Source organism: Bipolaris oryzae, assembly GCF_000523455.1.
Source record: "Bipolaris oryzae ATCC 44560 unplaced genomic scaffold scaffold_51, whole genome shotgun sequence".
NCBI classification, from domain to species: Eukaryota; Fungi; Ascomycota; class Dothideomycetes; order Pleosporales; family Pleosporaceae; genus Bipolaris; species Bipolaris oryzae.
The window spans coordinates 129,397-154,930 of record NW_006911327.1 but is presented as its reverse complement, the minus strand read 5'-3'; the positions used below and the strand labels follow the sequence as shown (position 1 = coordinate 154,930).

General features: G+C 49.3%; 13 protein-coding genes across 13 annotated transcripts; 8 read left to right on the top strand and 5 right to left on the bottom strand.

The window, feature by feature from the left end:
* Positions 1–303: 303 nt before the first annotated feature.
* COCMIDRAFT_4668 (uncharacterized protein) lies at positions 304–3,167 on the top strand (the record flags this gene model as incomplete). The annotated part of the gene is made up of 2 exons (XM_007689015.1): positions 304–532; positions 583–3,167. 2 exons carry the CDS (start codon positions 304–306, stop codon positions 3,165–3,167), a joined length of 2,814 nt encoding a protein of 937 aa, XP_007687205.1.
* Positions 3,168–3,535: 368 nt separating this feature from the next.
* COCMIDRAFT_36119 (uncharacterized protein) lies at positions 3,536–6,009 on the top strand (the record flags this gene model as incomplete). The annotated part of the gene is made up of 3 exons (XM_007689033.1): positions 3,536–3,549; positions 3,603–3,763; positions 3,809–6,009. 3 exons carry the CDS (start codon positions 3,536–3,538, stop codon positions 6,007–6,009), a joined length of 2,376 nt encoding a protein of 791 aa, XP_007687223.1.
* A 258-nt stretch (positions 6,010–6,267) lies between these two features.
* Positions 6,268–7,254, top strand: COCMIDRAFT_93277 (uncharacterized protein; the record flags this gene model as incomplete). Its single annotated transcript, XM_007689065.1, has 1 exon — positions 6,268–7,254. The coding sequence occupies one exon, from the start codon at positions 6,268–6,270 to the stop codon at positions 7,252–7,254; it is 987 nt and encodes a 328-aa protein (XP_007687255.1).
* Positions 7,255–7,767: 513 nt separating this feature from the next.
* COCMIDRAFT_93253 (uncharacterized protein) lies at positions 7,768–8,223 on the bottom strand (the record flags this gene model as incomplete). Its single annotated transcript, XM_007689064.1, has 1 exon — positions 7,768–8,223. A coding segment is annotated over one exon (456 nt), but the record flags the coding sequence as incomplete, so codon positions are not given.
* A 935-nt stretch (positions 8,224–9,158) lies between these two features.
* Positions 9,159–9,645, top strand: COCMIDRAFT_93255 (uncharacterized protein; the record flags this gene model as incomplete). The annotated part of the gene is made up of 3 exons (XM_007689063.1): positions 9,159–9,238; positions 9,283–9,447; positions 9,495–9,645. The coding sequence occupies 3 exons, from the start codon at positions 9,159–9,161 to the stop codon at positions 9,643–9,645; spliced, it is 396 nt and encodes a 131-aa protein (XP_007687253.1).
* Positions 9,646–11,265: 1,620 nt separating this feature from the next.
* COCMIDRAFT_4664 (uncharacterized protein) lies at positions 11,266–12,708 on the top strand (the record flags this gene model as incomplete). Its single annotated transcript, XM_007689014.1, has 3 exons — positions 11,266–12,021; positions 12,072–12,186; positions 12,239–12,708. The coding sequence occupies 3 exons, from the start codon at positions 11,266–11,268 to the stop codon at positions 12,706–12,708; spliced, it is 1,341 nt and encodes a 446-aa protein (XP_007687204.1).
* A 214-nt stretch (positions 12,709–12,922) lies between these two features.
* COCMIDRAFT_36114 (uncharacterized protein) lies at positions 12,923–14,068 on the bottom strand (the record flags this gene model as incomplete). The annotated part of the gene is made up of 5 exons (XM_007689032.1): positions 12,923–13,026; positions 13,069–13,504; positions 13,535–13,607; positions 13,668–13,836; positions 13,870–14,068. The coding sequence occupies 5 exons, from the start codon at positions 14,066–14,068 to the stop codon at positions 12,923–12,925; spliced, it is 981 nt and encodes a 326-aa protein (XP_007687222.1).
* A 1,134-nt stretch (positions 14,069–15,202) lies between these two features.
* On the top strand, positions 15,203–17,095 carry COCMIDRAFT_4662 (uncharacterized protein; the record flags this gene model as incomplete). Its single annotated transcript, XM_007689013.1, has 3 exons — positions 15,203–15,456; positions 15,514–15,725; positions 15,789–17,095. 3 exons carry the CDS (start codon positions 15,203–15,205, stop codon positions 17,093–17,095), a joined length of 1,773 nt encoding a protein of 590 aa, XP_007687203.1.
* Positions 17,096–17,438: 343 nt separating this feature from the next.
* On the bottom strand, positions 17,439–18,336 carry COCMIDRAFT_93314 (uncharacterized protein; the record flags this gene model as incomplete). The annotated part of the gene is made up of 3 exons (XM_007689062.1): positions 17,439–17,759; positions 17,825–17,907; positions 17,955–18,336. 3 exons carry the CDS (start codon positions 18,334–18,336, stop codon positions 17,439–17,441), a joined length of 786 nt encoding a protein of 261 aa, XP_007687252.1.
* Positions 18,337–18,847: 511 nt separating this feature from the next.
* COCMIDRAFT_36111 (uncharacterized protein) lies at positions 18,848–19,419 on the bottom strand (the record flags this gene model as incomplete). Its single annotated transcript, XM_007689031.1, has 3 exons — positions 18,848–19,187; positions 19,248–19,298; positions 19,349–19,419. The coding sequence occupies 3 exons, from the start codon at positions 19,417–19,419 to the stop codon at positions 18,848–18,850; spliced, it is 462 nt and encodes a 153-aa protein (XP_007687221.1).
* Positions 19,420–19,883: 464 nt separating this feature from the next.
* On the top strand, positions 19,884–21,287 carry COCMIDRAFT_93364 (uncharacterized protein; the record flags this gene model as incomplete). Its single annotated transcript, XM_007689061.1, has 1 exon — positions 19,884–21,287. One exon carries the CDS (start codon positions 19,884–19,886, stop codon positions 21,285–21,287), a length of 1,404 nt encoding a protein of 467 aa, XP_007687251.1.
* Positions 21,288–21,334: 47 nt separating this feature from the next.
* Positions 21,335–22,750, bottom strand: COCMIDRAFT_36109 (uncharacterized protein; the record flags this gene model as incomplete). Its single annotated transcript, XM_007689030.1, has 1 exon — positions 21,335–22,750. The coding sequence occupies one exon, from the start codon at positions 22,748–22,750 to the stop codon at positions 21,335–21,337; it is 1,416 nt and encodes a 471-aa protein (XP_007687220.1).
* A 1,168-nt stretch (positions 22,751–23,918) lies between these two features.
* COCMIDRAFT_36108 (uncharacterized protein) lies at positions 23,919–25,061 on the top strand (the record flags this gene model as incomplete). The annotated part of the gene is made up of 4 exons (XM_007689029.1): positions 23,919–24,213; positions 24,346–24,877; positions 24,944–24,972; positions 25,057–25,061. 4 exons carry the CDS (start codon positions 23,919–23,921, stop codon positions 25,059–25,061), a joined length of 861 nt encoding a protein of 286 aa, XP_007687219.1.
* Positions 25,062–25,534: the final 473 nt, after the last annotated feature.

Below are 25,534 nucleotides of genomic sequence, written 5' to 3'. Positions count from 1 at the left end.
CTGCAATCGATGGCTTCGGGACGTACCGACACCTGGGAGAAGACCATGGCGATGATGCACGCATGCAAAGGTAATAACGCCAGATAAGGAATGATTGGTCTTTGTGATCTGCAATGAGCACTAACAGGGGCAGTGTTGAGCATTCTTCTGCCCTGCCACGCGTTAGTCTTCCCCGCATTTCCTTCTTGGGATGCGGATCCTAGCCCGCGCGGGGTGTGCATATCAGCAACGCACTTGGCCCCTAGCATCAGTCAGACCTCTCCAACTTTTCCCTCTTCCTGCCGCAGAAACCGGGCTCTCGCTATGAACTTCGTCGACGTGCAGCCAAAGTCATTTCTCGACTACGCATGGACATCGCCATCTCCGGCAGCAGTAACTGCGACGAGTAAACCATCCAAGACGAGCCGGAAGCAGAACCGGTGTTGTGACCAATGCCGGAAAGGAAAGCGAGCTTGTGACGCCGCTATTCTAGAAGACACCTTACTGGAGACCAGCCGCACTGGTGCTAGCCCTACGGTATTTCACTATAGTGGTGAGCCACGTCCCTCTATAGGGTAGGTGTAGCGTCAGCTGACCATTCAGACGTCTATGGGCCACTAGCTTCGTGTGGAAATTGTGAGAAGACAAAAAAGACCTGCACATTCGAATGGTTGCGCTCTCAGCGTGTATCACAAGCTTCGCAACCACAGGCGACGAATGCGCCATCACCAAAACGACGTCGGACAAGAAGCGACTCGGGTAGTAAATCACAAAAAGAAAACGGACCGCATCCATCCACAACCACTACGAGGCAAACAGACCCCCGAATTCAACACCACCAACAATCTCTTCTCAACACCACACCGCCCGAATTAGGATTTACGTTTGGTGACTTTCCCTGTGGAACTTCTTCATTTGCAATCGACCCAACACCGAATTTCATGGATGAGCCATTCTTCAAAGGAGAGATAAGTGATGCAGAGCCTCTCCTCGACTATTTAGGCGCGCTCTCCGAGGAAGACTGCAACCTACTTGATTGTGACTCGGGTAAAGGTTCCTCACTAAGAACCTTATCAGACGTCAGCGACAAACCTGGTGACAGCCCGAGAACAGACTATGAAGCCAATAGCACGACTGAATCCAACAGCACGACCGATGCCAAGTCAATCAGCACAAATGAATCACTTGTGCGTGTCGATAGGAAAAGACGCCGGCGCAGCTCTTCAGCATCTGTCTCATACAGTATACCTCCTTACCCAGTCATATCATATGCCGACAACCTTCTTCTGTCCGGTAACAAGATGCACCTGTCCGAAAAGCTGCTGAAGATCTACCATGATAGTTTTGAAAACGCGCTCGCCTGTTGGGTCACAGAAAGGACGTGTCCATACAGCGCGAGAACCAATAGCCTTCTCGCCACAAATGCTAGGCCAGATTGGACAAGCATATACCACCGAGTAATCCGCCTCGATAGACTGGCGTCAACAATCAGAGGGCGGAAACTTACACCAACTGAGGATCAGGCAGCATCGAGAGCCTTGGACCTTGCTGTCCTCTCTTTTGCTTCACAGTGGGCCCAATCCGGACAAACAAGTCGGACAAGATACCCATTCCATAGTACCGCAGTTGAAGGCAACTGCGGCGTATTCGATGGCCAAGGAGAGGACCATGAGACAGTGGGCTTCGACCGTACCCTTCAAACGACCGCGTGGCACGATGCCCGCAACGCATTGCAGAAGGCTGGTGAGATAGAGTCGTTCCGAGTGGTGCTTGCGCAGATCATATTCGCGTTGACACAAAGGCCTAGTGTGACAAACTACGCGTCTACCAAAGACCTGGACGCTGCCATGACGCATGAGGTACTGAACTCGCAGAATAGCACCGAGAATATCCAAGGCGCCTCAACTACCTTAGTAGACCCAGATATGGACGAGTGCTCAGATTTGATGTCAAAGTTAGATCTCGCAATTGACGCTGACGGCCCCCCTGTGCACCTCGAATCAGGCCTCCGGCTCATACATTCATTAAGATCACGCATGGCTGTGTCGAGGCAACAACGACGCACCAAGCCTGGGCTAAAGCAATTTGGAGAACAACGACGTTCACCAGCCATGCGTCTTGAAGAGGCAGATCGCGCAACAGTCGACTTACTTTTCTGGCTTGGTGTTACATTCGATACGTTATCAGCAGCAATGCACAAACGACCACTGGTAGTATCCGATGAAGATAGTGACGTTGTGCTAAACGAGAGTATGCAATCGAATGACTCGGCCTATCCCGAAACGAAACCAAATCCCAAGGCCGTGGGCGATGGTCTTTGGGACGGATACTTGTTCGCTCGTCAGCAACATCCGGAACATACACCTACCAGATGGCCCTGTTCTTTCGATCAAGCGGCAACTGCACTCTGCGATGCTGCTCCAGTCAAAGTGTTGCTTTTTCGGAGAGTATGCCGTATCCAAACACTTTTGACTAGGAATGCTCGTGGTGTAGCGGTTGAAGAAGCCGTCCATGCGGCACTAGATGTATGCAACCATTGGAACGCGCTCTATGCACCCTTCATCAGAGACTGTATTCAACACCATGATAGTCTTCCACCTCGCGTCCAGTCATGGTATGTCTGTGTCGCCGGCCATTGGCACCTAGCCACGCTTCTTCTCGCAGATCTAATGGAAGTTGTGGACGAATCTGAACTTGGCCTTGAGGAGACAACAGAACACCGCAACTTGACCGGCTTTATTGCCAGATTCCGGGAGAACAATTGCCGAATCTTGTCGGACCTTGCGAGCTGCGCGTGCCCCCGCAGTGACACGCCATTTCCGTCCTCTCGCGAATTTCATTTTACCATTAACGAGGGCGCATTACTGACAGATCCATGGACCGCAGTATTGATTCGCGCCTTCGCAAAAGCAAGTGTGCTACTACTGGAGTCCGAAACACTCTTACCATCTGACATGGACCAAGAAGATGCTTTTAGACGAGCAGATGATTGTATCAAAGCTTTGTGGTTCTTAGGAAGAAAATCAGACATGGCTCTTGCGGCTGCAAGGATACTTGGAGATGCGTTGAAGCAGCGGCGCAAGAGTGCGCAAGACCGGATCAGTGACATGAGTACCTTTCTTGAAAGCCAGTTATGGCACGATCTTGACGGCTTAAATGAGGCTTTCGATGTAGAATGTGACCCATAGCTAGTCAAAATGTATTACTATGACTCGTTTGCTCTCTTTGCCCGTGTGAGTACTATGAGACAAGTCAGTAATCACAAAGCCATTTACTTGCAGTGACGCACGGTTCATGTCCACGTGACTTCGCGTTCAACCGCGTCAACGGGTCGGAGTATCGCGGCACCACTTGGAACTTGCTGCTGCCCCTTACGTCCCTGAACTACCCCACACATCGTACCCATTGACGCTTATCAATGCTTTGCTCAAGATTTGACTAGCATACGGCTATTACCTATATGACAGCTGCGTGATCGCCGTTTACTATCACGCAAGTAGTAAGACATGTAAACAGGTCATTTGTCAAGAGCCTCACGCCTTACAACATATACATCATGGGCATCCCAGCGTATGCATTCTGAAGCCCGGCAACCGTGGGACGCCTTGCTAATGAGAAATTAGTCTCTGGGATACTATCAGACGCTACGAAGAAGCGGTTCCGATTGCACAGCTCGCTGAAGATCACCACCGGCGTCATGGCAAGCCTCTCAGAATCGCTGTCGATGAGGCCGACTGGCGCTTCAACAATCTCACGCCCCAACAAGTCTATGCGATTCGTGATGGTGAGCAGTCTTCTAGCTAATGCTGTATTGTACTCACAATAACAGCGACCAATCAACATGCGTTTCAAGGCGTCGAAAAGGCCATGTTCTACCGCCTCTGTCGCCTCCTAACGCTGAATATCCAGCTCGTTTTCGTCTTCGACGGCCCTGGTCGCCCTTGGAAGCGAGGCAAGAGAGGGCAAGGGCGTATTAATTATGAAGAGAGGCGGCTTCTACAGGAGCTGCTCAAATATCTCGGAGTTCCATATCATGAGGCTCCCGGGGAGGCAGAAGCAGAATGTGCCCGTATGCAGATACTTGGTATAGTCGATGCTGTGTGGTCACAAGACTCTGACTGCTTGATGTTTGGCTGCACCCTTTGGTTCCATGATCATCGTATTGCGAAGAACGAGGGCGTAACAGATCGCTCCAAGGAAAATACGAAGAAAAATGGCAAGTACGCCAGTGTGGTACGAGCCATTGACATGAAAGAAAGATACAACCTGGACCGGGAGGGTCTGGTACTTTTCGCCATGCTTGTTGGTGGAGACTATGATCAACAAGGTCTACCCCAGTGTGGACCTGGTATAGCTCTACAGGCCGTGAAGGAAGGGCTTGGAAGAAGTCTTTGTGAGTGTCGAAACCAATTTGATTGTCGACTCTGGAGTCAAGAGTTGGCACAGTTCCTGAACACCTCGCCTCGAGGGCGAAGCATACCTATACCCTCATTGTTTCCAGACTATGACATTCTGAAAAAATACTACCGTCCGAAAGTCACCAGTGACCAGGACCTGCTCCTAGCATCGAGGCTCAACTTGGACTATATCCGCCCAATTCAAGAGCACGAACTGCTCAAGCTAACAAGTGAACGATTCAACATCTGGGGAAGACTTTATATGAATTGGATCGGTCCAGTCCTCCTTACTCGAGACCTCGCATCAAGGGACTCATCTAAGCCGAAGGAGATGGTTCACGAAATTAGAATCCCCAAGCAGCGATCCAAGACGGAACATCAGCCATCAATGCGAACCTTTGAGAGAAAGATCACGTTTTCCCCTTTTCGTGTCACAAGTCTTTGCAGGGATGACTTTGAAGGCTCACAATTTGGACACTGGAATGGTGATGACAAAGTACTTTTCGACCCTAAATACCGCGTAGAGTGTGAGATGCCTGAATATTGGCTTCGAAAAACTCTTCCGGCAGAGGTTCTCAACTCTTCGCTTCCAACTCCTAAGCCACATTCCAAAAGGAAGCGGACAGCAGGTGATGTCGAGGAAGCGATGGAGTCACCTTGCAATAAGCGAATATTCAAACCCCGCAGAGGTCTTAACTCAGATACCAGTAAATCTCACGCGCCTCAATCGACAAAGCCTGATATATTGGTGTCAGAATCAAAATTTCTGTCCAAGATGTCCAAACCAGACTCTACAAGTCCGACTAGTACACGAAAATCGATCGAGTTCATTGAACTTTCTGACTCGGAAGACGATGAAACCCTTCGAGTTCCTTCGATTCCCTCGTCAAGACAACTACTTTCTATAGAGGCTGCTAGATCTTCTCCCGGCCTTGGTCCATCTACGGCATACAGTCTAGCGACCCCTAGCATATCGCAAAACAATCGGGAAGATCGTACTCCATTTGATTTATCAAATAAGAATGATGAGTATGATGAAGTTTATGATGAAGATCTTCAGCTTGCTTTACGTCTCAGCATGCAAGAAGCCTCCAGCTCCATGATGCATTCGTCAAGCAAGGGTAAATTTGACGATATCTTCGCAATGAGAGAAGAAGGTCGGAGTGTGGAGGGGTTAGCTGTGCCTGCTTGGTCACTTGACCAGGCATTGACTTCTGATTTGCTTCCACCAGATGTTTCAACGCCAAGTAGACAGGCTAGAGGTATTGCGTCTTCAGGTAGCAATCCTTCTCACAGTGCCACTCATGCAAATTTTGCTAGAGCGAACTCAGGTGGGTTGCGTACCCAACCTTCCTCTAAACGCTCCAAAGTAGTACGAAGTTTGGTACCGTCACCCACAAGAGGAGAGGATATCATTGCTCGTCCGGAAGCGAGCTCCACCACCCCTACCAAGCATTCTCTTGACGATATTCGAGCTGCCCGGCTTCGACATTTTGGCGCACACTCCGAGACTAAGATCAGAGGTGAGTGTAATGTCGCCTCATCGCCACCTAGGGCTACGCTACCTGGCCATGAAGTGTCCTCTACGGTTGTACCAGCATCCATTGAGTGCATTGATCTGACTGAAGATTAATCATGTCTATGCAATGTCTGGCAAATTCAGTATCAAGCGATCGCTTGCCCCGAAAAACATCATTCACATTCTTTCAAAAGGCATATTGATATTGTTATGTCACATAAATGTACGTTTCTAGAACGATTTGCACTAATGGAATATGAAGACAGCTCACAAAGCGGATAGCTTATTGATAAGGAGGAACAAAGAACTTCTTTCGAGGATCAAATAGGGTCCTCAACAATCGCCACTTTCACCCACAGAAAATTCCCTAAAATGGACACCACGTATACTTACCAAGACGCAGTCGACAATGTTATTGCAGCCTTCAAACCCGCATATGACTCAAGCGACAACCCAATTTGTGTTATATGTGGACGAGAGTATGGAAGTGGCGGGGCAGGTTTTGAGCCTGATAATATCAACTTCCTAAGCCAACTACCCGGCCCTATCAGACGAAGATATATTGAAGACACCGTCGAAGCCATACAGACACCATGCAACCATACCTTCTGTCTCCAGTGCATAAGCTTCTGGTGCCAGGACAAAGCGATTTGCACTTGTCCCATGTGCCGTCATCCAATTATTCTCAAAAGAAACCCCGCCGATCTCGAACGTCCAGATCAGGACCTGTTCTGGGACGAGAATGATGTGTTGTGCTTGCCACCGCGTTGTATGACCGTCTTGGGTTGGGAAAACCGCAATATTTTCAAGCTGCAAACCCGAGATCTAGTCACAACAATGAAGCCTATGCCCTTCCGGTGGATCAAAGAAACCATGCTGCATGACTTGCCCGTCATCATGGTTAGCGTTGCGCGTCGCTTCTACTATCACGATTTGAGGCCAAAGGAGACTGTGCCGTGTGATCTTCTGTCTCTAGCACGACACGACCCCAGCATCAAGAGATTTCCTGTTATCCGCACTCTGGAAGCCCTGGCTCGCGATGATGCCCCGATCGCTTACCACGAAGACGCTTTTCGACTGCACGAGGGCTTGTGCGACATCATCAATGATCCGCAAGGTATTACCTTTGACAACGACGGGACATGTCAGAGCTGGGGAAAGGCTGTGCTGGCAGTCATGACTACACTTATCGAAGAAAAGACGCTCGTCGGCACAGATGGAGGCGTGTCACAGAGGAAATGGTGGATGTATGTGTGGTGCGTTATCAAGGCTTTGATGGTGTGGCAGGCGTATGCTGCGCGTTTGCGTGTTGTATGGCGCTTGCGCCATGAGCAGGGTGAATACGATTGGCACGATTGATGAATAGATTATTTGGATCGATGAAGAGTGTTCCAATGGCGAATAACGCCATGGTCTGGGAACGGCTGTCTGTAGTTTGGTGTACTAAGAGTTCGTCTGATAGGAATGAATACATATGATTCGTACAGTTCTGGTCGATCTTGTGTTGCTGCCATTCATGTTTGCATGCATGATATTGCTTGAAGTCGATGCCATCCGCTTGTCTTGTGATCCAGCAGCTATACCTATTCTTGATGGTAGCGTGCCAATCCCTCATGATTGTGCGAATATACAACCACTTTCGGGTCAGTTCTTACGCTTCGTGCTGCACTTTGCGTGCTAGGTGCGCACGAATAACGACTCTGTCAGAATCCCCAATTGGTAATGTCTGCGAGGTATGCTGGCTGGGTCAAGCAACTTTGGAAGAGCACCCACAACGCTCTCACATGCCCTTGCCAGCGACTCCGTGTTTCCCTCAACACCGCGCCGTTCTTTCTGCAAATAAACAGCAAATCTCGCTGATCCACCTTCTTCTCAGCGTGGTAGCCCATTCCCAGCACTACCACCTGCACTACTCACCCCACCTCCACTCTGCACAACCCTCACCCCAGACCTCGGCCCAGGCTGCCTCGCCAACGCCAACCTCACAGGCTCTTCACTCGCCCTCGCACCCACACCACCGCTTGCCACCCCCGCCGCACCACCCGTCCTCGCCTCCCCTGCTGGCCCCCGTCTCAGCAAATCGTCCAGCCCCAGATCCCGCCACGTCGGCTCCTTCTTCGCCTGCGTCGCGCGCTGGATCCCGAATGCGGCGTGCTGGTCTGGCACGACGTCGTCTTCGTCTTCTGGATTTACGGGCTGGAGGTGTGGGGGGATGTATATGTCTTCTGGGGAGAGTTGGGAGGAGGTCAGGTTTGTGAATTGTTCGAGGAGGTCGGCGTGGTGCGACGCGTGCATGTGGAGGTATGTGGCTGTTGAGTCGCGTGTCTGCTCGAGAGTCAAGATTGGTGGGGGAGGTGGGAGGGGTAGTGGTGAAATACCATTTTTGTAGAAGGGGGTTTTTTTCTTTGACTGCAAGTTTTTTCGGTGTAACAGGGCTTGTGGAATCGTTGTTATGGGGGTGTTGACGTAAGTGCGGGTTACGCTTGCATGAGGACTGAATGGCCAGCGCTAGCCGGATGCGGGTTCCTGCCGTATGCTACTATCGTTATATCGACTTCACTTCGTTACTTCAATGATTGCTTTTCGTCTTTCGCCATTTCTTGTTTTCTATCATTGTTGTTTCTCATGCTCCGGTTCTCTGTGTCCCTTTCGATCAGGCTATGTTCGATATACGACAGATATTATTCATCGATTTGAAATCCTACAGCGGAATATTTCCGTATCAACGGCTGCCACATGTCTCAACCTATGTATCTGCAAGCCATGTAACAGTATGGTGACTCAATCCATTCACTACTAGTTTTCCCGATGAGAACTTGCACAGGGACAAGAGCGGGTCTTTGGCTATTCTCACATCTGAGAAAATACGTCCACCGTTCTGCACTTGGCTAACGGCACTTGTAAATGAGACTCTCCTTACTGAGACGGTATCTCTTGAGTACGCTGCCATTGCATGACTCGTTATCAGTTCTGGATTCGATAATAGTCCATCCCCCAAAATTCGATCCTATGGGCCGCCTTACATTCGAATTGCCGAGGTCAACAAGTTCGTTGTTTCTTGTAGAGACCCCCCAATGTGGGTCGTATGACATCTGAAACTACGTATATAACCGGTCAGCTCATGCTCGCTTGTTTTCACCACAGTCCGAGCTTGCAATCCATTCACTGACTGATTGATATCTCTAGATCTGCATTTTCCTTGCTCATCGCAGCAATCACCCTTCTCTTTGGACCCCGCCACGATCTTTTCTAATTGCTCTGTCATGGCTGAAGGACGCTGCAACTGTGGAGGCATCAAAGTTTCCACTCCTGCTCTGCCAGAGACATCCATAATCTGCTACTGGTATGCAAGATCCTCCGCGTACCACCCCACACTAATACCAGAAGTTCAAATTGCCGCCGCTCAGGCTCGAGCGTGGGATCAATCCTACACGCTCTGGAAAAATCCGAAGTTACTATCAACGATCCCAATGGTAATCTCAAGAGCTACAAAGACAGCGACACAAAGAGTGGGAAAACGCTTACTCGCCAGTTCTGTAGCAATTGTGGATGGTAAGTTACGCAAAATGTCTGATGGATCGTGGCTGACATCAATCTAGCCCCATTGCTTACCTACTTGGCAATGATTCCCCGAAGATGATCTTGGGCGGCGGTCTGTTTGAGCACATACCTGCTCCGAGCTACAAATCCTTTCCGGAAAAAGAGCCGAGTTGGATGAGCATTCTAGAACCTGACGATAAGAAGCGATAAGAGATTAAGCTGCCAATTCCTAACATGACAATCGAAGCACATCCGTAGCTGTGGCGTTTAATACATCTACTCCATCTATTAGCTATTACTGGCTTAGCTAAAGAATATAAATAGGTACTGTTATGCTAGCCGGCTAACCCCGTTTATCGGCTGCCTAGAGTACTACGAGGAGACAGCCCTTGCATACATAAAAAGTCCAGATGCAGCTTGTGTGACTTGAATAAAATCCAGATGCGAAAAGAAGGAGCTACACCAATCCTGTTGACTGTTCCAACCCTCAACTGACGAATCAACGATAGCAATGTGATCAAGGTATTAAAATTATGGTCATCTCGCATTCGCTTCGTATTTGCAAGTCGTACCTACTCTTGGTTTGCACATTCTTAGTTGATGAAACCAACACCATAAACTCGTATTCAATGCGAACAGTATCTACGATGCGGAAACTAATATGTATTGGAAGTGATTATTTTCCATCCCATGTCTCTCTTGTCGTCGATGAGATGAACTTCCCATTTGTCTTCCTCGACATGGTATAGTCATATGTAAAAACCTTATGTGTGTTGATTTACTCGATACTAATGAGATAATATAGCACGTATGTCATGGGGACAGCTAATTATTATCAGCGTTAGTGATTGCATACTTTTGTACAACATAGCTTTTGCATATTATTCAGTACATTAAACTTTGTTCGGCGATATCTCCACCACGGGTGTAAAATAGGTCGCCTAGTGTCGTCACTACTGTTGGAGGCTTAGACAAAGGCTCTGATTCAAAAAGTTGATGTTCTGCATACATTTCCGAAACTTTCTTCACATCAATCGGTTTTCTATTGATGTTTCCAGGACCATCCTTTTACCCATATACTATCTCCCTTCACGAAGTTTGTCCTTGAATATGTGAGCTTTGCAAGTGAATAATGCAGCAAGTTTGCTCTATCCATAGGAGCATGCAAATCCAATTCCGCGATAGAGACGTGTTGATATCTGTTATCATTTTCAAGCGCCTTTGACTACTCCCAATACCCTATCGTTATGACAGCTTTTGTAGGCGCGCGCCCTGGCGCACTTTTTACACAATGCAATCATACGAGGGATCTATCACCCAAATCCACTCTTACCCACATCGAACCACTAACACCAAACCAGACATCATCATCGCCTGATTGTGTCCATCGCCAACGGCAGTTGCGAATGTAAAGATGGCAACTAGTTAAATCCCCGGTCAGCCGTTCAACCGGTGTTTCCTTGGCATTCCCCACATCGCCCCCCATTCTTCCGGTACCCAATTGCACCGACGACGCCAAACCTCCCTGGACAAATGAGCAAATGCATCACCAGGAACCAAAAGTAAATTGCGTTTGAAAACGCACAGGGCTTGCCAAGCAAGTCCAGACAGATCGGGTAAATTGATGGAGGGGTGCGACAAGATCATTTAAGCATCGTGAAACGTGGCTTTCCACCTACTTATACATGAACCCGACTTTCCTTCAAACAAAGTGCGCAATCGGAAACTTTTTTGCTCCCTTCACTCCCATTGACACTTCGTGGTAGCAAACCCTGAATGCAACAGGATAGAAAGAGCTAGTCACGGGAAATTATGTACCTAATCGCAGCAATGTCATCGCCGCGGAACCACCGAAAGAGCACGCGTCTAGCCCTATCCGCTCTGCTTTTAACATCGGCAACGGCATCGCTCAATGTACATGAAGGTCAAGATGGCCAGGAAGAAATATACTACCTACCGCGAAGCGCTCCAATCCACGATGGTTTTGTCAACAAACCGCTTTCTACATGTCCCGTCAAGCCTGGCGGCGTGCAAATGTCGTACACTTTTCCCTGGACTCACACTCCCTCCTGCGTGGATATCTCACAACCAGAAGGAGTCTCAAGAAAGTTTTGTGCATACACGAACATCAACTACAACAATGGCCGCGGTATCAGTTTCGTCACCAGCCCTGAAGTCGCAGCTAGCGTGACCATGGAGACATTTGGCATGGCGATTGGCGGCATGGAGGGGCAAATTGGAGAAGAGATGGGCATGTGGGAGGTAAAGGATGCGGGAAGCAAAGGAAAAGGATTGTTCGCGAAAAAAGACATAGGCGCCATTTTCCCAGGCGAGAGCCTCATTGTGCAGACGCCGGTTTTGATTGTTGACAAGAGCGCGTTGGAGCCCGAGAGTAAGGAGGAGGTGGAGCGTGTGCTGCTGACGGCGGTGGGGCAGTTGCCTTGGAAATCAAGACAGATGGTTGTAGAGCTGAATGGGAATGAAGATGGGTCTTTTGAGGATATTGTCAAGACAAATGGGATTGGATTCACGTGGCCTTGGGTCGACGAGATGCCCAAACTGCTGAGCGTGACTCCAGAGATTGCTGTGAGTTTGAGTAAAAGATTTTCAATGAACTGAACTAACATTGAATATAGCGCATCAATCATGCGTGCCGTCCCAACACGCTTTGGCGCTTCAACGACTTTACACTCACATTCGAGGTGTTTGCGCTTAAAGAAATCAAGCCAGGCGAGGAAATCACACGAAGCTGTAAGGTTGAACCTTTCTTCGAAAATCTCAGGACACAATTAACATGTTTCAGATGGGTTTGAAAAGCGATCCCATGGACGTCGTGTCCGCTCTCTTGAGGCCAACTTCGGGTTCAGCTGCGCCTGCCCTCTCTGTACCGCCTCGGACGAGAAAATCATGGCTTCAAACGATCGTCTCAGCGAAATCAAAGCGCTCAAATCAGTGTTACCCTCAGATCCAGAAGAAGCAGACAGGACCCTCGAAATATTACCTAGCCTAGTTGAGCAGTTGGAGAAAGAAGACCTCATAGCAGAGCTGCCCGCGTACGAAGAAACCCTAGCGTACACGTGGAGTATGTTCGGGGAAGAAGAAAAAGCAAAGCATTGGGCGGGAAGGGCGCAGAAGCACTGGGCTATTGTGGCAGGTAAAGAGAGTTGGGAGCAGAGGCGGTGTGGGGATATGGAGCAAGATGTCAAGGGTCATAAGACGTGGAGGACTTGGAAGGGTCTGCAGGAGGAGGAGGAGAGTGATGATGAGGAATGACCGGTTACCTAAGGTGAGCCTATGTTTAGTATTCGACACCCAGCCGGTGACTGTTCGCCAAACATTGTCTTCTACGATTAAACTTACATATATCTCAGTATCACTTTTTTTCAATTCACAATAAAAGATTTCGATAATCTGCGTATATTGAAATATGGAATGGAACCCGCTATAAAAAAATCTCTGATCGCTATGTCAACAAATAACGTCAGGATTACAATGTGTCTACATAAACGTTGCTAGAAAAGAGCATGTCCTCGCCGGAGATGCCTTGTTCTTCAGGAATCCCATCAGCTGCGGTCAAAGCATCGAAGCCCTCTGCATCGATATGATCAGGGCCAGGAAACTCATTGAAACTGCTAACGCCATCGATATCGTTGAACCAGCCAGTGGTACTTACACTAGGAAGATCTAAAGGCTCACAGTCGCCAATAGGATCGACGTAGTCCGCAAGATCATTGCTCTGAGTATAGTCATCTAGATCCGAAGACGCCCCAACGCCGTAGGATCTGTTGGTAGTCTTGACTCCACTTCCACCAGATACCCACTCTGTACCTACATTTCCACTATCCCCAACACCCATACCAGCCTGCACAACAGACATAATAGAATAATCAAAGGCAGCATAATGCATGTTTCTCACATGCGAGGTGAGTTTATCCTTCCTCGAGAAGGGACGTTTTGGGCGGGGAAAGCTCTCGCTACGGTTGCAGTTTGGTATTGAGCACCATAAAGGCTTCGTGAGTTCGTGGACTGAATTGCGGTGGCGTACGAGGTCCTGAGGCCTCCCAAAGGTCTAGGTGCAATCGGGCCAGGTGCAATGGACTCTGTCGCGCGGCACGACGCGGCCAGGGTTGGCGGGGGCGGAATCGTCTCCGCTCAAGAGGTGCGACGGTTTGCTTTGGGTCTCGTTACCCTTGAATCATGGACCAACAGTGTGGTTATTTCCACGGCTACACATGCGGGCGTGAGTCCCGTGGTCTACATTAGCAATGGACGTAAAAGTCGAGGCGCCGGGATCAGATGTCAAAATTGCCCCAACTTTGGAAGGGGATGCAGAATGGCCAGAGGCGACCAAAGGGAAGCCTGAAATGGCAGGTTGATTTGGCCAGAAATTTTTCGTGGTGGCTACGTTTCCGTGTTAATGTTCGTTGTCATGACTGAAACTTCGAATGTATCTAGCATCACCACCGACGATACTGGTGGCAGCCTGGTAAAGTCCGCTATCGATAGACTGGCCCTCATCGTAATTCTGTAGTTCAGAAAATTCTTGGTAGTTCGGTGGTGTAGTTTGAGGGTAGGTTTTAGAGATATTGAACATCTGGCGAGATTTGCCGTTGGCTCCGGACAGCCCAGTCATTATTGTAATATTGAAAAGAAGGCGGGATCGTTTGAAAGACAATTAGAACTCTGCTACTTCGATTCTTAAGGGTGTATTGCAAGCTATTTATGTTCATTTTTCGAGGGCACTCACTCTCTTATTACGGCTAAGTTTTGGATCCTTTTGGGAACCTTTGAAACTTTAATGCTTTCTAATGTCTGTGTTCAGGCAGACAGGTCTCATCACTACTGGATAATGAGAAAGGGCTCATATAGGGATACGGACAAATAGGCTAGCGTAGCCGAATCTATGATGGGATGCCTGATATGAATGAGCCATCAGGTATGCTTGCAAATGTGCATCTGAGGGACTCATGGCATCCGTTAGTAAAAGTTCACAAAATTTCCACTCTGTCATGGCCATATAGATGGGAATACACCTCAATTGCCTGTTTAGCTTCCAATCGTAGAACCTACGCGCCAGCGATACAGCTTACCATGTCGCTTGAAGTCGCCAGAGGGCGTGCCAAGCAAAAAGGAAAGTAAGACGATCGGGGAACAGTCGCCTCGCCTCGCAAACGGCCGCTAGGGGTTCTCGCTTGGCATACATGCTGGCACATGGATTCACCCAGTGGACGAAAATTTCGGGACTCACAAATAGCTCGGACTTTGTATCTATTTTCGCCAGCTACTTGTAGTTTGAACAGATTTTTGCCAACCTTAAGACAGTACTTTGGAGTACAATAAAGACTATACGCCTTAAAAAGTATCATTATCCCTATACTCTACTAAGATTTCAAGGACTGAAGTTGCTAGCTATCTGGCGCGTTATCGATTTTCATAGGGCGGCGGCCTGTGCTAAGCCCCAGGGTATTCGTCCACTAGTGGCGTCCTTCACAATACACCCCTGTGGAAGCTCTAACTGCAATGAGAGAATGCAGGACCATTCCCGGTGCCCCATGAAACCAATGGTTCGCAAAGGTTTTTGTGTAGCCATGATTAGGGGGTAAACTCCATGAACATAATATTCGCCTTTGATCCGACAACCCACCATTTTATTCAGTTGAAGATTGTTGGACAGCTGTACGCAAAGGATTCCGTACATCATTCGATTTCTTGCCTGGGTTGATATTTCTATATCGAAAATCCACTTCATGCTAGTCCACCTCACGTCATGGCATCATTCAACGATTCACATGCTGGTTCCGATACATATACGATGGATATAGTTCCACCTCAGTCGCCACCTATTGACCCAGCACAGGCTTCAACCGCTGAGCCTGAACTCAGCATTGAACCTTCCATTCCAAAGCGTATTGGACGTTCAGAATGGAGGCAATTTGAACGTTTCGTTAGATTGAATTACCGCCGCATGGAGCTGAAAGAATTGCGCAAACTCATACTCAAGGACCACGGTTTTGTCGCCAGGTGAGGAATATTTCGATAAACCAACAGCTGATAGGTTTTATTAACAACTTGGATCAGCACTCAGCAATGGAAAAAGGCGCTTTCGGGGTGGAACCTATCCAAGTCAATTCCGAAGCCTGTCGCAAAATTCATTGGGAAGAAGACATACTTCCGCCGGATCAAAGAAGGAAAGAAAACATCCTTCAGATACCGTAAACAAGCGGTACCAAAGGACAAGATCAAACGGTACACACAAAAATATGCTAGCGAGGCCTTATCTCCAATCGCATGTACGTGTATCCACTGTATGCCGCGTCGGCCTATGATGTTTTTCTGTTGACGTTTGACAACAGCTTCGCCCTCTAGTATTACGTACAATACTTCGGAGTCTGCGAATACGGAATATGGGGTTCCGGTGAACCAGACCAATCGAAACGATGTTCCAGCAAGATCAGAATTCTACAATGGCCAGGATGTCGATAGCTTCCTCAGAATTTCTCAAATCGCTCAAACCTTCGTCAAGCAAGGTAACTATTCAGATGCGAAGCTCGCCTTCATGGAGGCTTTGGAAGGACTAGAAGCCCTATTAGGCACTGTGCACAAGATTCCCGTGCATATTTTACTCGTCTTTGTTGACGCCGCTATCAAGAACAAGGACTTCGATGGAGCTATGGAGCGACTTCGCAAGTCCTACACTCATCATCAAGAGCTACTTGGTGACAATGACAAGAAGACTTGGATGAGCTATAGCCGACTGGGCTTGGTATACGACGCAGAGAGAAAATACGGTCAAGCGCTAAAAACATTCAGTGCTGCGAGAGATGGCTTACGTGCAGCATCCCAGATGGGTGTAGAAGACATGTTCAATCTTACCTTTGAGTTGAACCTGAAAATTCTCTGTGCATACCATCATTTAGGCGACTTGGAATCTGCTGAAGAAGAGTTGTGCGATCTGATCCCGCAAGCCGAAGGGCTAGGTGACGCTTATCAAACTCAGAGCGCCTACTTCAAGCACCAACTCGCCCATATCTATAACAGCCACGAATGGCATCCAGAAGAAGCTTCACTATGTAATGCAGCTCCTCCAAGAAAGCGTATAGAGAAAATGCTTCTTGAAGCTATCTATGACTACGCTGTCACTTTTGACGAGGGGCCTTATTATCTGTGTTCGTTAGAACAGTTACGAACATATTATGAGACCACAGGTGAGGTCCACAAGCTGAACTGCCTGATCACGGAGAAAATCGAACCTATTCTCAGCGCGATCCGACCGGCCAGCGACCTATGCGTTGAAAAGTACCTCGAGCTAATGGAAGGGACCATATATTCATTGTTGCGACTTCGTGAGTACGAGAAAGCTGATTCATGGTTGCATTGGCGTCAACAACAGATCGAAAACTTAGATCTGAAAGGAACCTATTCCGTCGAGGCACTATGTAACCTCATGATGCATGCCAAGACCTATCTTGATCGAAGCATGCCTCAGTCTGCGGAGCCGCTGCTTGAGAAAGCTCAGCGGATAGCTGAGCAAATTCTGCCGCCTGGCCATGCTATCCATACAACCATAGCTGAGACAATCGCTAGGAAGGCTTGGTTGCGTCGGACATGCTGTCAATGCCTAGTCAACTCACCAAATTGCGACCTTGACGACACGAAGTGATGAACTAGGCATAGTATATCATGTAACGTGGACTAGACCCCAAAATTGTCTCCATACGAGCCCAAAGACCCATCAGCTCACCACTCGGTTCACTAGTTTGCTCTTTTTGGCTTGTTTCCTCCACTTCTTTGATCTTTGCTCTAGCAACCTCATCGCTAGGCATACCCTTTACCTACATGTCGCTCTATAAATCTTTTACTCTAGCTATTCCAGTGTCTATTATCTCATCTAGTCATAAATTGATCTTATAATAATAGCCTACGCTATTATGGCTGTGGAATTGAAAGCGTGAATGACTGAAAACTATGAAAACCTTCAGGCTTCAACGCATAAGATATTGCTTTCAGTCATCAAATAACTTGCCTTCCCCCTGAACACTATCTATTTTCCAAACATGCACTTCACTGTCCGTCTTCCCCCACCCTTGGGTATTTCCTGACCCATCCAAGATCTTTTCTACATCATTCCTGACACTTTCTAAAACCGTGTCTTCAGGCAAATCTGCAAACTCATGGATAGCCAACCAAGTCGACGGCTCAGGATGCGGCTCATCGATAGTAGGTAGCCCCTTCAAAGCGCGAGACTGCGCATTCGTTCTTGCGTACAACAACTTGAACTGTAGTGTGCGAATATAATGCGGTGTTTTCGATATCACAGCCGTTTGCTTCCACCCAAAACCCAACATTAGCAATCTGTCAATATTTTGCGACAAAGGGCATGAATCCGTACCTTCTCAAAGAACTCCATAACCTCTTTCTCCCCAGGTTCCTCATCCGGTCTGATCCCAGCCGTAACGATGAACTTGGCTCGCCCTACCACCCTCAGCACACACATCCATCACTCCTGACAGCCTACTCACTATCACCTTTCCTCGCTGTCGCCCCCCTAAACCCCAAATAACTAATTTCAAAATCTGCAACATCATACACGACCCCACTCCCCGGCAACGTCTTACCCTTCACACTAATCCCTCTGAACTCTTCGCTTTGTGTAAACGCTAGATCGGGCATGGGGTAGCATGCCAGAAACGGGGTTGGGTTGCGCGAGTCACCCACAGGAGATGTTTTGGAGACGTCGATGTAGCGGAAGGCGCTGGTGATGTCGCGAGTGGAGAGGACGTCGGGGATATGCTCGGTGTCGTACCAGGCGAGGTAGGTGGATTCAGAGAGGAGGAGGTGGGAGGTGGGTGCGATGCGGGAGCGGACGAAGAGGATGCCGGGGCCTGAGATGGGGTTGCGCATTTTGGGATGGTGGTGGGATTGGGGTAGGAGGGCTGGCGAGGGAAGGGGGGAATGAAAGTTAGAAAGTTACAAGGAGTGCCATGTGTATCATGCTGAATGCCAGAAACCAAAGGCTGTGATAGGAGATGTTCGGATATGTATTGCCGGTATATGGATGCATACTACCCCGCTTTTAATACCACCAGAAATAGGTTTTGCCGTCGTGGCTCTAAGTGTAAAGGTTAGGGGTGTAAAGGGACCTCAGAGGAGTGGATATGTGAGTACATCTTTATCGCGGGAGAAATTCTCCTGATTCAGGCCTGTCTGTATGATCACCAGTTGATCAAAATCTATACTCTGACTGTTTACATATAGAAGGTATCCAATGTTTCGATATTTCTTTTACCAAACTCCTTTTATGGGTATGGTGGAAGTACTACACAACCGATTTGCTGGACGAGATGAGCAGGACAATGGTGCATGTGTTCCTGGCCCATTCAAGTGACTTAGTCACCTGATGCGTTGAGAGGACTCAAAGCTTCGACTTTTCCACCGCCAACTTCTCGAGACCCGTCTTGAGTGCCTCAGTCATACCATCCTTTCTCGGTCGCCTGCTCTCGCGGTCAACAAAAACATGGATAAATTCTCCAACTGCCTTTACTTCTTCCTGGCCCTGTTCAAAAACACCAATCTCATACGTGACAGAGCTCTTTCCCAGTTTGTTTACTCTCAAGCATAAGTCAACGACTGCAGGGAACTCGACTGGGGCAAAGTAGTTGCAATGGGAGTGGACGACAAGGCCGATGTCGAGAGACGTTGGTGGATGCAGTGCGCAGTGCTTAATCAGGTATGTGTTGACAACAGAATCAAAGCTTGGATCATGTCAGTTAAAAAGAACTATAGGAGCACAGACGACTCGTGAGAAGACATGCAGGTAATAGTAGACGCTGTTGTTCATATGGTGGTACATGTCATTGTCGCTCCTTGGGATGGTCAGCGTTGCATTGGACAGGGGCACAGCAAAACAACGGACCATCGCGTCCTGTACTCGAGCGTGAAGTTGTAATCGCCGCGACGACGCGACTTGAGTACCTCGAGAGCCATGAATGATATCAGTAGTGTGTTGTTGAGGCGAAGCAATTCGTGGTCGTGTCTTGTGGTCAAGACTCGGCCATAGCTGCCATTGAGCCTCGGCTCGTTGAAGCTGGTCCCGTCTGGTGGCGTCGGATGTATCCGACAAGAACCCGATTGGCGTCAGTCATTACTCGATCTCTATCTCGCCTAAATAGTTCCCATCCGGTTGTATCAGAAGTGGCTGATAGTGGTAGCATTGAACGATGTCAATTGCTGCGCCACCCGACGCGGTCGGAAGTGGTTTGTGATTGGCTGAACACGATGCTTACCAGCCACAATGCGGCGACCCCCACGTTGTCCCAAGTCGTTTTTTTCGGTACAGACCTTCAACCCCTCCAAGCCCCGCGATTCTGGCGCCGTCTCCACGCATCCTCGCATTCCTCGCCTCCAAGGGCCGCCTGCCCGTCGCCCACACTCGCCCAGGCTCACCCTCCATGGCACTCGTGCCTTCTCCTCCGCGCGACAAATATCCGCCTCTGCCCGACGACAAGTTTCCGTGGAAAGAGCCACCGCCTGTGGCCATTACGCCTTGCGATCCCTGGCCGCCGCCATACTACCTCGAGGATGGCCTGCGCAAGGTGACGCCTTACCACTACACATACAATACCTACTGCAAACAGCGATGGCGGGGCCGCGAAATTCTCGACATATTCGCGAGCGAGTTTCGCGACAGACCTGCCGAGTACTATGAACAAGCCATCATCGACGGCCGCGTCGTTGTCAACGGCAAGCCCGTGCCCAGCACGAAGACAATCATCAACAATGGCGATGTCATCTCCCACACGCTGCACCGCCATGAGCCGCCCTGCACTGCCCAGCCCATAGGCATCGTTCACGAGGACAATGACATGATTGTCATCAACAAGCCCGCGGGCATGCCAGTCCACCCCGCCGGTCGCTACAACTTCAATTCGATCATCGAGATCATGCGCGCCGATCGGGGATATGGTTGGAATCCCCTACCCTGCAACAGACTGGACCGCCTAACTAGTGGTATCATGTTCATTGGAAAACACAAGCAGGCTGCAGAGGACTTGAGCGCGCAGATACGAGGAAGGACTGTCAAAAAGGAGTATATCACAAGGGTTGTTGGCGAGTTTCCAGAGGGCGAGATTCTCTGTGAGAAGCCCATACTTCAGATTAGTCCCAAGCTGGGTCTCAATCGCGTTCGCGCCAATGGCAAGGAAGCAAAGACCGTCTTCAAGCGACTTGCATACTACCCGCCAAAAGACGATGGAAATGGCACTCAAGAGCAGGAAGGCGAGAAAGGGCCTGATGGTCAGCCATGGAAGAAACTCCGAGGCTACTCCATCGTACGCTGCTTCCCTGTGACGGGCCGGACCCACCAGCTGCGCGTCCACCTCCAATTTCTCGGGCATCCCATTTCCAATGATCCCATATACGCCAACCAGCGCGTGTTTGGACCTTCTCTTGGCCGTGGGCAATCTGAAGACGAAGACGACGAAGACATCATGTCACGTCTCTCGCGCATGGGCAAGGAAGAAGTGGCCGATGCAGTTGCGTACCACGACGAAATGGTCGATGCGTACAACAAGCGCAAGGCCGAACGCATGACGGGAGAAAAGTGCAAAGTCTGCGACACGGATCTGTACAGTGACCCAGGCGTGCATGAGCTCGGCATCTATCTCCACGCTAGGAGATATCGATGTGAGGAAGGAAAGTGGGACTATCAGACTGGATTGCCTGATTGGGCACTTCCACCGCCTGGCTATGAAGGCCCTACTGAGGGTACTGAAGAGAGTGACCCCTTGGCTGTTGATTTGAAGAAGCTGGGGTTGGAGGATGAGGAGTCTCAAGAAAAAGTTGAGACTTCATAGAAAAGTTATTAGATTAAGATACCCCGCAATGCATTCTTATTTGCTGACTATTCTTCATCACTCTCCCCGCTTTCATCTCGATCTTGTTCCTCATCGCTGTCTTCTTCATTGGCCATACTCGCCTCAGGAGTACCTTCTCTTTCCCTTAGTTGTGCTTTTAGTCCATCCAGAATAACCGTCATCCTCGCCTTGAGATCAGCATTCCAAACCAGACTAATCTGCCCCTCCATCTCTTGAATCTTCTTCCTCAGCTCCTCCGCCACCGCGTCTTCCTCTTCATCCTCCTCCTCTCCATGCCCAGCCCCGGGTCCATCCTCCACCTCAATCCCCCCACCAAACGCATCCGCAAAATCCACCGCCATCTTCCGATTCGCAATCGCAAAAACAACTTCTTCAATTCCAGACCATGTCTCCACACCCCCACCCCCATCCTTACCCTTCTTCTTACCCCCCGCCACACCCCCATCCAACACCCTCCAAAACGCCTCCGCCACATCTCTAACCGGATTTCCATACGCCCCACACCCCCACGCCCCAAGCACCAACCTATTCACCCCCTTCCCCTCCGCAATCCTCAACACCCCTCTAATCTTCCTCTCCACAACCTCCCTATCCTTCCTTCCTAACCTCTTCTCCTCATCCTCCTCCCCCTCCAACTCCGGAAACCGCAGCATCCCCGCCGAAATAACATCGGCGTACCAGCGCTCCGTGGGCGGAAGCTCAGCGTGATTATCGACCAAGGGACCGGGGCTCCGGAATACGAGCACGTCGGGGGTGTAGATGCCGCCGTATTCGGGGAGGCGGTAGTATTGGTCTTTGAGGGAGGGGAGGAGCGTGGTGCGGGCGCAGAGGAATTCTTCTTGTGAGGTCGCGCCGAGGTAGACGCCGCCGCCGGGACGGAGGGGGGAGGCCATGTTGAGGATGCATGTGTTTTGGGTTTTCTTAGAGGAGGGTTTGGATGGGGGGTGGGAAAGGAGGTGTGCGGCGGTTAGGGTGTCGGTTGTTATTATGCGGATGATACGAGATTTTGGGGGGAACGATGGGGTTGTGGGGTGTAAGGTGAGATTTGAGAGGCCTTCATCAAGGGAATCATTGCGTTTACGGTATTTGCCTTTTGAGGAGGTTTTGGTTCCGTCTCTTTTTGAGTCATTTATACCTGTGACGGTATCTTCATCGATGATCTCACTGCCTTTGGCTTTTCGGCGCCCTTGGCCCTTTCTTTTTACGTATGCTGCATTTTCATTGCCTTCTGTACGTGCGCTGCTTAGGCCTTGTCGTCCTGATGCTCCATTGGGGCCAGGATCAACAATCAATTCGCTGCTATCTGCACCCCGCCTTGCTCTTGCATTTGATGCCAGAAGCGCAGGTACTACTTTGTTGATGATGTGGCGTGCTTGTTTGGCCCGGATGTCTTTGCGAATGGCGGGTGGCGCTAGACCCTGGGATTTCTCCGTGCGGCCCATTTTGACACACGGTTTGTGCTTTTGTTTACCCACCTATTTCCTGTGAACTAGGGTCAGGGTTCGTGATGGAATGGCCTGGAAAACGGAGGGAAAGTGGTTGCGAGATATTGATTAGAATTGTGGCAGGTGTGATTTGGAGAGTACTATGTTGGTTGGGTACGGAAATGCGGCTATGACGTTTACAGCAGGTCGGGTGGAGCTTGCTCGAACCTCACTTGGTCAACTGTCTTGCTTTTTGCCAATGGTGTGTCAATGGTGTGTAACAGCCATTGTGGTTTTGCAATTGGTGACGTTGCATCTGTTTTCGACACTTGATGAAAACTACCCAAACGAGGAAGTAACTTGGTGGGTGCTTGGTCTAGGGTGTGGGTGGAAGGTTGAACGGATATCTCGTTTCGTAGCTAGTGGCTCGCTTGCCTCGACAGCCATTACCACCATTGGCCATCGTTCTCTTGACATTATTTCCTTTCAATCACTATGCTTCTAGGCTCTTCCAATGACCCTCTACATTCGATGCTGAGTTGAAATTGCCTCATAGGGAACCCATTGAACGAAAGCCGGGTCTAGGCCAGACCGCCATGACCTCAACCGCCACTTTGCAGAAAAATGTCCCACTTACCGGTTCTGGGCGGAAATTTCTAAATTCCGTCTTCTTGAGTGGTGGCTATCCTGCCTTCAGTATTCCTCGTCACTTGTATCTCCGCCGAAACTCATTCAGGCTGTGTGACATGAATCTTTGCATGTGCACAGACGAACAATTTCATGGTAGATTTGAGGTGCACTGGAGCTTCCTGATGCAATCGAAATGTTTCGATGAAGTTTCTCTATTTGGCTTGTTAAGGGTTATAGCGTCCTGTCTGGAAGTTGCTCAATCAAATTATGAGTGGTCAACACATATGTCAATGTTGTGTGGCTGTAATGTTGAGTTTGATTGCATATATACAGGTCCCTGAAAACCCACCACGATTACATGATGAGATAAAAGTCTTTGGGAGGTTATGGTAATGATGGAAGATCGACCCAGTGCATGACTCTTCTCCATTCCCTTAGCATACTGCTTACACATAGATCTACTTCTATATAATGTTCATTCCTCTTTCCCAAGTAGAGAAGCTTCGACACTCACCTCAGGCATACAACAACGTAAGTTTTGTATTGACTGAGCAACATGTCTCCCCTCCAACAGCTCCTCATCGTTGGTGCTGCAGTCTCGACTGTCCTCGCAGCACCCGTCATTCCCAACGCTGAGCCTGCATGCGAGCCCCTGCCTCATGGCCACGGTCTCATCCCCCGACCTGATACCGCAGAGGCTTTCCAATCCTTTCCCGCTTTCTCATTAGCAGCCACTTCTGCAACAACGCCAGTTGGCTACATCCAGGCGTACTCCAACCTAGTCACCACCTTCAATGAGCCCTCTCAGTTCCTTCGGTACTTTAACTTGGGCTCGTATGATGTCAACAAGTGTAAGTGGGCACATCCTTCTTCCTAAACTCACAATCTCTACACTGCAACATCTTATGGCTAGTCCTGGCCTCACTTCTTTTCTCGTCAAATTTGCCAATACGAATCTCTTGAATTGTACTCAACTTCTTTAGGTGCTGCAGAATGTGGAAAAGATGACAAATGCAACATATTCGGCGTCTTCTTCGAGCGTACGCCCATGTACAAGCCTGGGCCCAAATGCCCCAATCCCTCCTCCAGCACTATGATCAAGTGCACTCTGTGGTCCGGTACCATGTCGCCCAAGACGGGTATCAACAATGGACAGACCAGAGAGCAGTTCCGTATCGTCATGGCTGGTTCTAACGCATACGTCAAAGACATTACCTTTAGCAATAAGAAAGATGGTTCCTCAAACATCCTGAAGAACTGGGTTGTGGAAAAGTACCAAAATGGTGCTGCTATCCAGGTACCTCTTGACTGCAACGGCGTAGATACCTACATGGGCATGGCGGCCTGGCGCGATGGTAAATTTGATGCTCAGAGATGCCTCGACGCCTGCAAGGTCGCTGGCGATACTGATATCCAGAGCCGGAAGTGTCGCTTCGTCAACACTTACGTACAGCGCCGGAATGGGGTCCAAGTTGCTCAGCATTGCGCCATGTTCTCTGAGTATTGGCCCGCTCCGTAAGTACTTTCCGAATGACTCTTTTGGATATCCATTGGGGTCAGATATCTAATGTTTTCTTGCAGCTTTGCTACAAATCTGGGTCAACGCCGCGGTGATATTGAGATCTCCCAGACAGATTCTTATGGGTATGTCTACTCACTAATATCCTGTATTCTCTTTATAATTGCAGATGGAGACTAACTCATTGACCAAGTCTTCGCCAAGTCGAGGTTAAGGGTACTGCTTGCTATAAACCCCAGGATCTCCTAGTTCCAGTCCCTCTACGGTCAACCACTATCCCTGATGTACCATTCGTATCAACCCCTGCTCCCGTTTCCGCTAGCCCTTCTCCATCCAAGCCTGCTACCCTTCCTGTTATTCCTACTCCCGCTAGCTCATCTCCCATCCCACCTAAGGCCCAGGTTTCGGCCACTGGGATCCAAAGTCAGACAGTCGCCAGCTCCAAGTTACAAAGCGAGATTTCCTCCCTGTATACAGCTTCCTCTGCTTCTATCGCTGTCTCAGCCAAGGCTCCTACCTCCAATACTTCCGCCCCAACCTCTGTGGCCTCAATTGCAACTGCCAAGGTCTCGGGTACTCCATCAGTAGTCCCAAGCACTCTTTTGTCCACTCCGGCTGCACCTTCAAAGGCACAAGTCACCTCTTCAGGAACC